This window comes from Bufo bufo, chromosome 6, assembly GCF_905171765.1.
Source record: "Bufo bufo chromosome 6, aBufBuf1.1, whole genome shotgun sequence".
Taxonomy (NCBI): Eukaryota; Metazoa; Chordata; class Amphibia; order Anura; family Bufonidae; genus Bufo; species Bufo bufo.
Genome location: NC_053394.1, coordinates 104,083,490 through 104,097,064, shown reverse-complemented (window position 1 = coordinate 104,097,064; position 13,575 = coordinate 104,083,490). Strand labels below are relative to the sequence as shown.

The 13,575-nt window shown below is 40.7% G+C and overlaps 1 protein-coding gene across 6 annotated transcripts in view; it reads left to right on the top strand.

The window, feature by feature from the left end:
* Positions 1-13,188, top strand: part of FGFR2 (fibroblast growth factor receptor 2) — a 78,237-nt gene extending 65,049 nt beyond the window's left edge. For all 6 annotated transcript variants that reach the window (XM_040438021.1, XM_040438019.1, XM_040438020.1 and 3 more), the window contains 9 exons: positions 668-819; positions 2,561-2,682; positions 5,649-5,759; positions 6,170-6,360; positions 6,687-6,809; positions 7,966-8,036; positions 8,989-9,126; positions 12,214-12,319; positions 12,409-13,188. In XM_040438021.1, the coding sequence (XP_040293955.1) occupies positions 668-819; positions 2,561-2,682; positions 5,649-5,759; positions 6,170-6,360; positions 6,687-6,809; positions 7,966-8,036; positions 8,989-9,126; positions 12,214-12,319; positions 12,409-12,576 (1,182 nt within the window). In that variant the 3' untranslated portion in view covers positions 12,577-13,188. The remainder of the gene's footprint in view (positions 1-667; positions 820-2,560; positions 2,683-5,648; positions 5,760-6,169; positions 6,361-6,686; positions 6,810-7,965; positions 8,037-8,988; positions 9,127-12,213; positions 12,320-12,408) is intronic.
* Positions 13,189-13,575: the final 387 nt, after the last annotated feature.

Here is a 13,575-nt window from a genome sequence, read left to right as displayed (position 1 = left end):
ATGTAACACACACCAGTTTTACCCAGCAGACAGTGATGCACTTACAAAAGGCGGTAGATCATAGAACATCTGAAACATAAACTAATTTTCTGATTGCTTTTTTATAAATTGGAAAAATAAAGCCAATTGTGATGAAGCAGCAAAAGGAAATAAATGCAATTTTATTTGAATGAAGTCCACAGAACAAAAATTAGGTTTGAAATCAAAGGCTAGATTTAAAGTGGTAATCCCATTTTATGTTGGTATATCTCTAGAATATTCCATGAAGTGATAATCCGTAGGGAGCTGAGATCTGGAAACAATGACAAGTATAGGGTGGCCACAGTGGTTGATCGGGAGCGCCACTGTACAGGGAAATACTGTGATTTGGTGAGGTCATGGTGGTCAGACAAAAATAACATTATACTAACACTAACCATCATGGAAGTACTGCTTTAAAAACTACATATAGTTGAGGATCAGAGATTTAGGGGGTTTTCATTAGTTATAACACCCATTTTACAATACGGGGGGGGAGACATTTTTTTTCATGTTTTTTGATTCTGTTTGAAGCGATAGATGCATACTTGCTCTCTAGAGCTTTAGCTTGCACATGGTCGGCTGCCTTGAGATTACTCTCTCTTCTTTTGTCATAAGGCACGTATCACAGACGTCTTTCTACTTGCAGGTGTCAGCGGATTCAAGCTCCTCTATGAATTCTACAACTCCATTGGTGAGGATCACTACGCGGCTCCTATCCAGTGCCGATACTGTGCTTCTACCAAATGTGTCGGAGTACGAGCTTCCCCATGATCCAAAGTGGGAATTCCCAAGAGACAAGTATGTATTTATACTATAGTTAATGCAGAGACCTCATATAGTACATGACAAACTCTTTCTAATAAAACTAGAACCAGCCCTGGACCTCACATGGATCCAGAGATCCCCCATTTATAATTCCAATTGCTGTGCTAGATTTATATCAAGGCGGCATGTCCTTTCTGCTGAATCTCTCTCCCTATAACTGTCACAGCTTATAACAGTAGATACAGCTGGTGGCAGTTGAAGGATGGAACTGAGCATGTGCGTCCACCTCAGTGAGGTGGACAGAGAAATATAGTAAAGAACAAGCTGCAGGTGGTGCTATAAAGATACATTTTATTGAATAGCTCAGTGGCTATACAAAATTTATAATTACATGAAATCGCAAAAGTATTTAGATCCATGTGCTGGTTAGAAAAATGTAGAAAAAAAGCACGCTACTTAGCTCAAATACCCCTAATCAGAACAGAGAGGAGTACTGGCTGGCTGACGAGGATGCATCTTGGGGGAGCTACAGGCTTGCACTGAAGAGATTCAGAATTATTTACAGGGAATGCTCCATGATGGAAAAAAAAGTTATGATATGTGTGCCAATTATCCTACTTTTCCCATGGAATATTGTTTGAAAATATATCTACATACACTTCTGAGTCTCTTCACTGAGAGCCATGACCCTTCCTCTCCACTGAACTGTATATAAGGCATCTCAGTCAGTACCCTGCGCCATACTGAAGAGGGATAAGGACCACAAAACAGCTGTCTACAGATAGGTCTCTGGTTAGTATGAGCGAATTACCATGAATATTGGTTAAAAAGACCCCAAAAATTACACTTTCAAATCAGCTGCCTTAGTTTGCACCACTGAAGATATGATGTGCTCTTTTAATATGTTAGCCAATCGATAGCCACAAAGCTGACGTGCCAATCTCGCTGATGTCACCAATGGCTGCCACACACTCACTTATTGACATGACGAATCACCTCATTAGTGGCGTTTAAAAATAATGGCTGATGACCATGGACTGGGCAAGGGATTTGAACGGCAATTACAACTTTCTGATATTTGAAACTATGTTCAGTGTGTTAAAACGTTAAAGGGATTGTGTCATTTCAGCAAATAGCACTTATTATGTAGAGAAAGTTAATACAAGACATTTACTAATGTATTGTTATTGTCCATGTTGCTTCCTTTGCTGGCCAGAATCATTTTTCCATCACATTATACACTGCTCGTTTCCATGGTTGTGACCACCCTGCAAACCATTAGTGGTGGTCGTGCTTGCACACTATAGGAAAAAGCACAAGCCTATATGCGTTCCCATGGTCCCAGCCACCAGATAGGCCAGGGTTTTTTCCTATAGTGTGCAAGCACGACCACTACTGATGGATTGCAGGGTGGTCATTACCATGGAAACCAGCAGTGTATAATGTGATGGAAAAGAGCAAAGGAGGCAATATGGATCAGAACGATACATTAGTAAGTGCCTTGTATTAACTTTCTCTACATAATAAAAGCCATTTGCTAAAATTAGACAACCCCTTTAGGAAACAATGGGGCTGGAAAACCATTTAAACTGCAGCTCTGTAGACAATGCCATTGTTTTGGGGGAAAATAGTTAATGAATGACAGTTTGGAAAAATATTTCCTTAACCAGCTTATATTACAGATTGTCACATATTTTATGAATTTCTATAGTTTTTCTGGTATATGTATGTTTATAAATGTTTGATTTATATATATATATTTTTAACCCTGTAGAATGACTCTGGGTAAACCCCTTGGTGAGGGCTGTTTTGGCCAAGTAGTCATGGCTGAGGCTCTTGGGATTGACAAAGACCGGCCCAAGGAATCTGTGACAGTTGCTGTGAAGATGCTGAAAGGTAAGAAGGAGGGGAGTGATACTCGTTCCCTCTCAGTGGGGGATAACTAACAGGTCACATTCCTGACCCTAGAGATAAATCAGCAGAGCTGCCCCTCTCTGTGATTTAAAGAAAGCAGCTATGGAAAGCCGTGTCATTTATGGCCTCTCTTCTTTTGCAATCCTTTTTGCCACCATGCTGGAGTGTGAACCTAGAGCCCCGTGATTGCCTCTTTGCATTAAATCCTGTCTGCCACTATTTTTTTTTCTTGGCTTCCCCTCTGGAAAGCTTTACGGATCGGTAGACAGCTGCTACGGGGGTTCCTGCACCTCATCAGTTCAGAGAAGGGCACAAGTAGCATCTGATCCAGCCTACCAACACCCTGGTCTGTAGTGATGAGGGGAGAGAAGCCTGAACCAGCTTCCTACAGATGAGTCCACTAATTCTTTTGGAAAAGTTCCCGGTTTGGCTGGCATGAGTTAATTTGCACACTTTTATCCCATGTGTATTGACCTATGTTGTCACCGATTTTTGACTGCATTTGCCTCCATTGATAAATCTGACACAACATATACAATACATCCAGGGGGATAGCTAAAGGCTCATGGGCCCTGGTTCAAGAGTTCAGCTTGGGCTCCCCTTCCCTCAGTGCTTTGTGTAGGATATATTTCCACTGGACCGGGGGTCTAGTGGAGGGGTGGACCGTAGGCGCAAAAGACGCAACCAGAAAATTTTTAGAAACCAATGTTTTTTGTTTTTTTTATTGTTAAAGTGACAACGCGTTTCGGGGTTCTGCGGACCCCTTTTTCAAGTCGGTGGGTGGATACCGCTGGTGGAGAGAGCGCTGCTTCTAGCTCCTGGCACGTGTGGCGTCTGGAGGCTGAATTCAGCCTCCAGACGCCACACGTGCCAGGAGCTAGAAGCAGCGCTCTCTCTACCAGCGGTATCCACCCACCGACTTGAAAAAGGGGTCCGCAGAACCCCGAAACGCGTTGTCACTTTAACAATAAAAAAAACAAAACATTGGTTTCTAAAAATTCTCTGGTTGCGTCTTTTGCGCCTACGGTCCACCCCTCCACTCGACCCCCGGTCCAGTGGAAATATATCCTACTCATCAACCCAGACGGCGGCTTGGCCCCCGCCAAAGGGAATCGCGGACGGAATCGGCAGCATCCACCAGTGAGACATAATCAGTCGTATCCACCTCCAGTCCAGTTGCACCAAACAATAAGTGCATCAACAACAGGTGAGCAGTACCACTCTTCCTGTTGTTCTGGAGGCTCGGCTCTTAACTTATTTACCCTATGAGCGCCTTTTTCTCTCCTTGGCCATTATCTACTCAGTGCTTTGTGGCCAAGAGCAGCCTTCATGCTGCCTGAGGCAAAAATTGAAACGGCAGCTAACCCCCCCCCCCCCCCATGCCAAAATCTTGATCTTATGGCTTCCCTCCAGCCAGTGGTGTAACTTGACCAGCATGCACTTTCTATAATACCAGTGTCTTCTTATGTGGCACAAGGGTCTTTGGGCCCCCTCAGACTCCTGGGCCCCTTGGCGACCTCTGCACCCCCTATATCTACACCCCTGAATACATCACTGCCATTAAGTTTCACGCTAGCTAAAATTACAACACTGTTTCTATGCCAGAGACTGTGTAGCCTACATGCAACATGTTTCAAATTTTTTTTGCATGTGTTATTACATTATTGCCTGTAATTCCTGTCCAAGAAGCAAGTAGCATCTACTCTTCATTCCGCTTTTACAAATGGCTCTAAATTCTGGTGTAATTAATTAACATGCATAAATAAGGCGTAGATACATTGACATTTGTCTTAAATATTGAGTGTTGCATCATTTCACCAACACAGAAATGCTACATGACACCAAGTAGAAGTCAAGAGAGGTTTGGGTCTACTCATGCACATTTCTCAATAGGCTCCATTAGGTTTCCATTCTGCTTCCTAAAGTTTTGATGGCAAGAATAGTCCTGTACGCTGTTCTTTTCCTTCCATCAAAAACAGCAGAGCCTTGACAAATGGTAAAATGCTCCATTGTGAATAGAGCCTAAAGAACCTGTTACATGGGCCGATGATTGAGAGCATATGTTCACAGGAACGTCCATTCAGCTAACGATTGCCTTGTCTAAACACCCCACTGATCAGCCGGCAAACGAGCAAACCGACTGACGATCAGATCTTATGAGGACCTAAAATTCGAGCAAAACAGGGGATGTGGCGCTAACATAATTTAAACTTTGTGGGGAATGAACGAGTGTAGTAATGAACTTTTGGCCCGTGTAAAGACTTTAATTGATCGCTAATTGACTTTTTTACCGTCAATTGGTGCTCGTTATGGGCTCTATATTCAGCTATGTGGGCAGACTAGATGGGCCAAATGGTTCTTATCTGCCGACTCATTCTATGTTTCTATGTAAAAGAACCCTTCGATTTACCACTTATTAGGTGAGAGGATTCTTGTATGCAGTGATTTCCATTTTGAATAAAAAAATTGTATTATGTAGTCACTTCCAAAACCCTGATGATCTGAAGAAAAAAAACTTTAATTCAAAAATAAAGTACAAAAATATCTGAAAACAAGTATTTTTAAGACAGAAAAGATATAATTTTGTTGCTAAATGGTTGTACATACAGACCTGTTGATGCAATGTCATATCCTATGTCTACCGACTACAGAAGTAAAAAATGTTTCTTTCTTGATACAAGGCGTGTAAGGCCATTTTCAGTTTGTATTTGGCATCAGTATTTGGACGCCAAGACCAGAAGTGGGACTTGCAGAGAAAATGTATAATGCAAAGAATTGTGCCTCTTCTGTGTTTTGGACTCGCTCTGGTTTTGGCTTACAAATACTGATGAAAAATATTGACCATGTGAAAGTGGCCTAATTGTGAGCTGGAGAGCTGACATTTATTAAGCTAGGTCTATTGATTATGTATTGCATTACTACCTAGTATACCTATTTAACCCATCTAGATGATGCTACTGAGAAAGACCTAGCAGACCTGGTCTCTGAGATGGAGATGATGAAAATGATTGGAAAGCATAAGAACATCATAAACCTGCTGGGTGCATGCACTCAAGGAGGTAAGTAGCCTTAACTAACAAAAGGTCTTTAATTTTGTCACTCACGATGAAAGGACCTGTTGCAGGTCATAAATTTAGTCAGGTCACTACTAGGTGAAGAAGACAGAAGGCCCTGCAGGACATGAGATGGACTTCACCCTTTAATGACCACCTGCTGTAAATGCTAAATACATGTAGCTTTCTGCAATGGTGACTCCTGTAGCCTTTCAGTTTTAACTCTGTCCTGTTATTAGCATACAATTTTATTAGTCAGTTTAGCGCCTGTCTGCCTGTTTCAAGTATGTTGTAGGCACTTGTTGGTGAACTCCTCAATTATTAGACACCTTGCATTCAGCTTAAATGGCACTTGAAATGTATCTATCTATCTATCTATCTATCTATCCTTAATCAATAATACCATGTCTTTTCAGGCACTTTGTATGTAATTGTTGAATATGCTGCTAAAGGGAATCTACGAGAGTTCCTGAGAGCCCGTCGACCTGTTGAGATGGAGTACTCGTATGACATTAATAGGGTACCTGGAGAGCAGATGACTTTCAAAGACTTGGTGTCATGCACTTATCAGCTGGCCAGGGGCATGGAATACTTGGCATCACAGAAGGTATAATAAAGGGATATAACTGCACTGGGCGTACTCTCTTTTCATGGCTGCTCAGTTTTGTAATAGAAGACTGCTGGCAGAATGTGGTTACTTTAATAATGGGTAATTTATCATCTATTTTGTTAAACAAACTATATATCTCTGCCCAGGCTATCATAAATTAGTGGTGTCTCCAAATTATATACAAAGGATATCTCGAATTAAAGGGAGTTATTTCATCTATTTTCTTGTTCGGTTAGAATGGGGGGTGGTATTGATATGTGATGTCATTAGCATATGGACACCCATGTAGTAATTCAGTTATGTCTTTTTTTTTTTTCTCAAAGTGTATACACCGGGACCTTGCTGCTAGGAATGTGCTGGTTACTGAGAGCAATGTCATGAAAATTGCTGATTTTGGTCTGGCAAGAGATGTCAACAATATAGATTATTATAAGAAAACAACAAATGTAAGTTGGAAGAATTTTTCTTCAATGTTTCTTGTATTTAAGGCCTAAACTTAGGCTCTGGTCTCTCTATTCTCATGCTAGACATGATTGGTATGATCATGTATGGATTCTGTTGACTTGGGCTTTGCAGGTACTGTTAGGGTTCTAACAGGAAAAGAAATGTTGCAGACTACGCTTATCAGGACATCAGAAATACCAAATGACTTGATGGAATAGATCAAAGTGCTGATGTGAACAGAACCTTGAAGCCAATGATTATTATATTTTCCATCACCTGAGATAGCAAATAGGTTATATTTTCCTCCTGACAGAGAATGGTGTATTTTAGAAGCCTTCAAGCTTTAGGTTATATAAGTGGTAGTTCTACCAGACCTCATTTATCACACTTATCCATTGGATTGATAACTGATATTTGATTGTTAAGACCCCGAAAATCAATAGGACAGGTCCCAGGTCCTTTGTTCCTTCTCAGCAGCAGGTCTGCGCTGAGAAGTAGTTTGTGGTCAAGCATTCATGTGGCCTTTCCATTTGCACCCAACGGGATTTAGGCCTTGTTCACATCACATGAATCCCTAAATGAAGAGTGTTATTTGGGTAAAGCTCCCAGAATACACACAATATATAGAGTTTCATTTTAACCTCAGTTGAGCTGCCATAGTTGACTATGATTTTTTTTATATGCAAAGAAATCCCACAAAAAGTTTTTTTTTTCCATGGAGGTCTATGGGTCACATATGCAACTATATGCCTATACAGTGGTATATTAAGAGTCTTGCATCGGAGGTAGAGGCCAGGATTTACTACCGATGTATACGTTTGCTCTAAAGTGACGTGAATAAGGCCTTACAGAAACAGACGAGTGCCATAACCTATTATATACCAATGCATTTAGCATATCTATTGGGTCAGACCATATCTAAGAAATGGCTATTACAGATTAGCTAAAAGATTCTACAGAATAATTTTTTCCAATCAGCGGACTGTTAGAACCATTTTGTCCAATCAGCAAATGAAGAAGCCTGCTGATTGGACAAAATGATTCTAAGAGCTCTGCTGATTGGACAAAATGATTCTGTAGAAACTTTTTGCCAGACCTGCCCCAGTTGTACATAGGATAATATAGCCTTTTAAAATTGTATTGCTTTTGTCTCTCCAGGGTCGGCTTCCAGTAAAATGGATGGCACCTGAAGCACTTTTTGATCGGGTTTACACTCATCAGAGTGATGTGTAAGTCGTGACTTAATAAAGCTGCTGTTCATCTAGTAGATATAAATTTGCCATAGACATTTGATAAAAATAGGTTGATGGTTGAACAATCCTTAAAGGGATAATCTTCTGGTTGAATCATTAATACATGTTTGAAGACAATACATGTTTGAAGACACAAGGCAAAGGGTGAATGATCTTTCTCTCTCGTTGAATTATCTTTTACTGTGGGAATGCTCTTTCAAGGAACAATTAATCATGCAAGGGTTGACTGTACCATATATATTAAAGTACTAGCAACCAAAAGTTTGAAGATGATAGACTACTTTTCAGACAATGACTGTCTGTCTGTCACCAGTTAGCCAAACCAATAATTCCTTGCTTAGTTTTACCACCAAATGACCTTTTTTTTTTTTTTCAGTTGTTCATTTTGCTCAACCTTAGACTAGTGTGTATGGCCCCACCAATAGACTCATGGTTGCTGAAACATCAAGCCCTTTTGGTTGTTGGCTCTGAGCACGAAATGATATGCCTATGATGGTGCACACTAGATCACAGCCCGAGGCGAGGAAGTAATAATATTAATAGTGAAAAATTACAAAATTGAATTTATTTTGTTCAAAGGGAAGAGCTGTGTGGTTTTGTACCTGACAAGTAATGCTTTCATTTACCGCACTTGTCCTTTTAATGAGCACCTGGGAATGGGGTTATATAAGGACATTGTATTGCGGAACAGAAAGGCTGTAGTATGTTAGTGTTACAGGTTCATATCTGAAGTGCACTTCAACGGAAGATTGGCCCTCAGTATATATTCAACTTGTGTGCTCCTGTTCCCTGCAAAATAAGTACACTGGGTAGTTAAAACCATGGACCGTGGTATAAAATGTTCCTTATAAAAGAAATTATTCTGTCAAGGGCATTCGTTATTACTATGCTTATTTTAATGATTTTTTTCCCCCCCTTCTGTCTATAGCTGGTCATTTGGTGTGTTAATGTGGGAGATTTTTACCTTGGGAGGTTCTCCATATCCTGGAATTCCTGTTGAGGAACTCTTCAAGCTACTGAAAGAGGGTCATCGCATGGACAAGCCAGCCAACTGCACCAATGAACTGTAAGTGGTGATGCGATAGGCGATTTTGCTTTAGCAATTTATCATTAAGTTCATGTTTCATGTGACTGAAATTAGGGACATATATTATGGTGAAATGTATCATGTGGTGACACTACTTGCTTAGCACCATTACTGTTAAAATTTATGGCACAGTTACTGGTTTGTACAGATCTAACTTTCCATTTGATGATCCATTTATGAAAAACAATAATTCTGTATGTGCTAAGTGTACAGCAGCAGTTTCTTCTGTTCCGTCCTATTTTTTGGCAAGTGAGCAATAGTGTAGAAGAGGACATTGACCTCTCTGGAGTGCAGAATGTCATTTATTGTGCGCCAAACATCCAAGGTTCCATCTTTCAAGGTGGGAACATAACACTTATCCACTAATAAAATCCATGTACCATTTTTGATGGTGCTTAGTAAAGTACAGTGTGTTCAGCTACATATGCCTTAGTGAACTTCATCATTATCTAAATAATAATCAAGTAGTATATAGCAATATATGAAGGGGCCCTTCAGAAGTTATTCAGTGGTCTATAGTAGAGATGAGCAAATCGAATCCCACAAAGTGGAATTCGATCCGAATTTCAGGATAAATTTGATTTGCCTAGAAGCCGAATTTCCTCGTGCTTTGTGTCAGCAAATCAATTTAATTTGAAATCGTATAAAAAACTAAAAAATTCAAACTTGCCTCCTCCATTTGCTTGTGACGGGCCACCAGCCTCCATCTTGCTTGAAGATCTCGGCCGAAATCCTGTGCGGCGCGAGATTACATCATCACGCTGGCCGGCATGATGACGTCATACATCAGCAAGCCAGCCGGCGTGATGACGTAATCTCGCGCCACACATGATTTTGGCCGAGATCTTCAAGCAAAATGGCAGCGGCCGGCCCATCGTGAGCAAATGGAGGCGGTAAGTTTGCTAAAAAAATTTTTAGCTCCCTTTCATTGCACCCGCTACTTAGGCTACTTTTACACCTGCGTTTAGGTGCGGATCCGTCTGGTATCTGCACAGATGGATCCGCACCTATAATGCAAGCGCTTGTATCCGTTCAGAACGGATCCGTTTGCATTACTCTTTAAAAAAAAATCTAAGTCTGAAAGTAGCCTTACAAACAAATGTGCTTCTCAATGAATTAATTCGTCACAAAGCAAATTTTTTTGTGACATTCGGCAAATCAGCCGAATCGAACTTTTAGGCCGCTTTCACATGGGCGTCATGTTTTTGCCCCGTATAAGATGCGGGTGCGTCACGGGAAAATGTGCGATTTTTCCACGCGAGTCCAAAACATTGTAATGCGTTTTGCACGCGCATGAGAAAAATCGGCATGTTTGGTACCCAAACCCGAACTTCTTCACAGAAGTTCGGGTTAGGTGTTGTTCAGATTGTATTATTTTCCCTTGTAACATGGTTATAAGGGGAAATAATAGCATTCTTAATACAGAATGCTTAGTACAATAGGGCTGGAGGGGTTAAAAAAATAATAATAATTTAACTCGCCTTAATCCACTTGTTCGAGCAGCCCGGCTTCTCTTCTGTCTTCTTCTTTGAGGAATAGGACCTTTTGATGACGTCACTGCGCTCATCACATGGTCCATCACATGATCTTTTACCATGGTGATGGATCATGTGATGAGCGTAGTGACGTCACCACAGGTCCTTTTCCTGTGCACAGCAAAGATGAAGACAGAAGAGAAGCCGGGCTGCGCGAACAAGTGGATTAAGGTAAATTAAATTTTTTATATATTTTTTTTAACCCCTCCAGCCCTATTGTACTAAGCATTCTGTATTAAGAATGCTATTATTTTCCCTTATAAGCATGTTATAAGGGAAAATAATAATGATCGGGTCCCCATCCCGATCGTCTCCTAGCAACCGCGCATGAAAATTGCACCGCATCCGCACTTGCTTGCGGATGCTTGCAATTTTCACGCAGCCCCATTCATTTCTATGGGGCCTGCGTTGCGTGGAAAACGCACAAAGAGGAGCATGCTGCGATTTTCACGCAATGCACAAGTGATGCGTGAAAATCACCGCTCATGTGCACAGCCCCATAGAAGTGAATGGGTCCGGATTAAGTGCGGGTGCAATGCGTTCCCCTCACATATCACACCTGTGCGAAAATCTCGCCCGTGTGAAAGGGACCTTAAGAAATTCGCTCTTTCTAGTCTATAGCTATTTTCTGGCAATCAAATTGTATCTACCATTTAGCATCTGCACACACAGTTATTTGGAAGGAGTCCCATTTACCAGTATCCACATAGCTGCCATCAAGTAGTATCAGACACTATAAGCATTGCACTGCCCACCGTATTTAGAGGCGAGAGAACCAGCGGTGTTAGACCTATACCCTTGATGATATTGTTGGCAAAAGAGCATGAAAAGCAAATCTGTTCTCAGATCAGCATAGAACTGGCCCACTAGAGTACCAGAAGAGCCTCCGGTGGGCCCCAGCTGTGATACCATAGTGGGCTCCAAAGGTCCAGGAGAAAAGATACATTTGGAGTTTCCTTTGGAGCCAATAACTTGCCACTATGGTCTATTTGTAAAATGTATTAGACTTTATTGATGATGTGGGGTATGGTCCCCAAGAATAATAAAATAATAATAAAGAGGAACTGCACCCTCCCCCCCCCCCCCCCCCCCAGTCCAAACCTGACTCGGATCATGGCATACTGGTGTAGGACTTGTAGATTGAAATCCATCATTGCAGGAATATGCCTACAAAATACACATATATATTCCTTTTGTATGTCTGATAAAGAATCTGGCCAAGTAGTCACTTAAACATTTCCCCATGTGGTTAAGAAAAGTTTCTTTTTTATCTTTTCTGCTTTCAGACTGTCTCCTAGTAAATCATCCTGATTAATGGTTGTTAAGCCCTATCCCACAGTTACATCTGTAATACCTAGCTTGCTTGTATATCATTTTACTAAACTTTGTTGGCTCAATGATTAGCTTATCGTAGTATATTATCATCCTTGGCACATGCAGATAATTTATTGGTCTATGAATGTATAAGTCCTTATGGAGTGTGTGCTGTCTGACTTCCAGACTTCACAAAGATGCACCCTTTTTTCTGCAGGTATATGATGATGAGAGACTGTTGGCACGCCATTCCTTCACATAGGCCTACTTTCAAACAGCTGGTGGAGGACTTGGACCGAATACTCACGCTGACTAGCAATGAGGTAAGTAGAAAGGAGATCTGTTTGTCTGTATTGATCAGTTTCTCTATGTCCATTCGTTCATTTTTATTCTCTATATCTTTTTTTTACAGGAGTACCTCGACCTCAGCATCCCTTTGGAGCAATATTCCCCCAGTTTCCCTGACTCATCGTGTTCTGCTTCCTCATCTGGTGATGATTCCGTGTTTTCCCCTGACCCTATGCCACATGAACCCTGCCTCCCAAAATTCCAAAATGTAAATGGCAGCCTAAAAACATGAGGCACCTTGCGTTCTGCAGTCCTTCTCTAAAGAGCACTACCGATAGCACTGACTTACTCTGCAGAACGCCAGAGAATGTGGATCTTTCTGTGAAAGTGGACACAAATGTTGGGAAGAGAACACAGAGCAGAACCTACTGTTTTTTTCTCTTGCAATTCTGTGGACATGCAACAGCTGGCAAGAAGCATGAACCCCGGGTGGATAATGAATGCAAAGAGAAAGCAGGGAGAATGTGCCTGGTCCATGACAGGAAGCTATATCAGGCACGGCAAAGCCAACTAAGTTTCTAAGGACTCAAGGCTGATACAATTATTTTTTTGCCTTGTTAATTTTGTAATATTCTGAGAAAATATATTCCAGCACCCTAGCCCCTTTCATCCTTCACCAGAGCACATATGCAGCATTATCGCTGTTGGAAATAAATGTAAATATATTCAAAATATGTATAAATATATAAATATATATTATATTTACAATGAATTATTTTTTGTATTGATTAAAAAAAACTAATAAAAAGAACAAAAGAAACCCTTCTGTGCTGGGCAGGAGTGCCAGTTTTATGCCATGCTCCTTTCTAGCAGAGAATGGATGGACAAAATAGATATTTGGGATTTTGAATTCCTGTTTTTTTTTTTAAGTATTAAAATAAAAAAAATTGGAACCACCCCCCTCAAAAACTGGTCAGTGGATGTTCTAACAATGTAAGTAAAACAGGGTCAACTTTTTTTTATATTCCCTTTGAGCCCTGAGAATTCCACAGACCCTTCCAGAGATTTAAGGACTTTGTAGCAGTGGTTGAGATGGCGTAAAAAAAAAAAAAAACAACCCATAAAGAACACCCCAACTATGCTGAATAAAATGAGATCTAAAGATGAAAGGCCTTATTGTAATTAAAGATTTATATGATATTTATGCTATAAATAGAAAGGAATGGATCCTTCTTTAAAGAAAAATGTCTATTTGTTACTTTTCAATGCAAATGAAATGTACTTTGTGAAT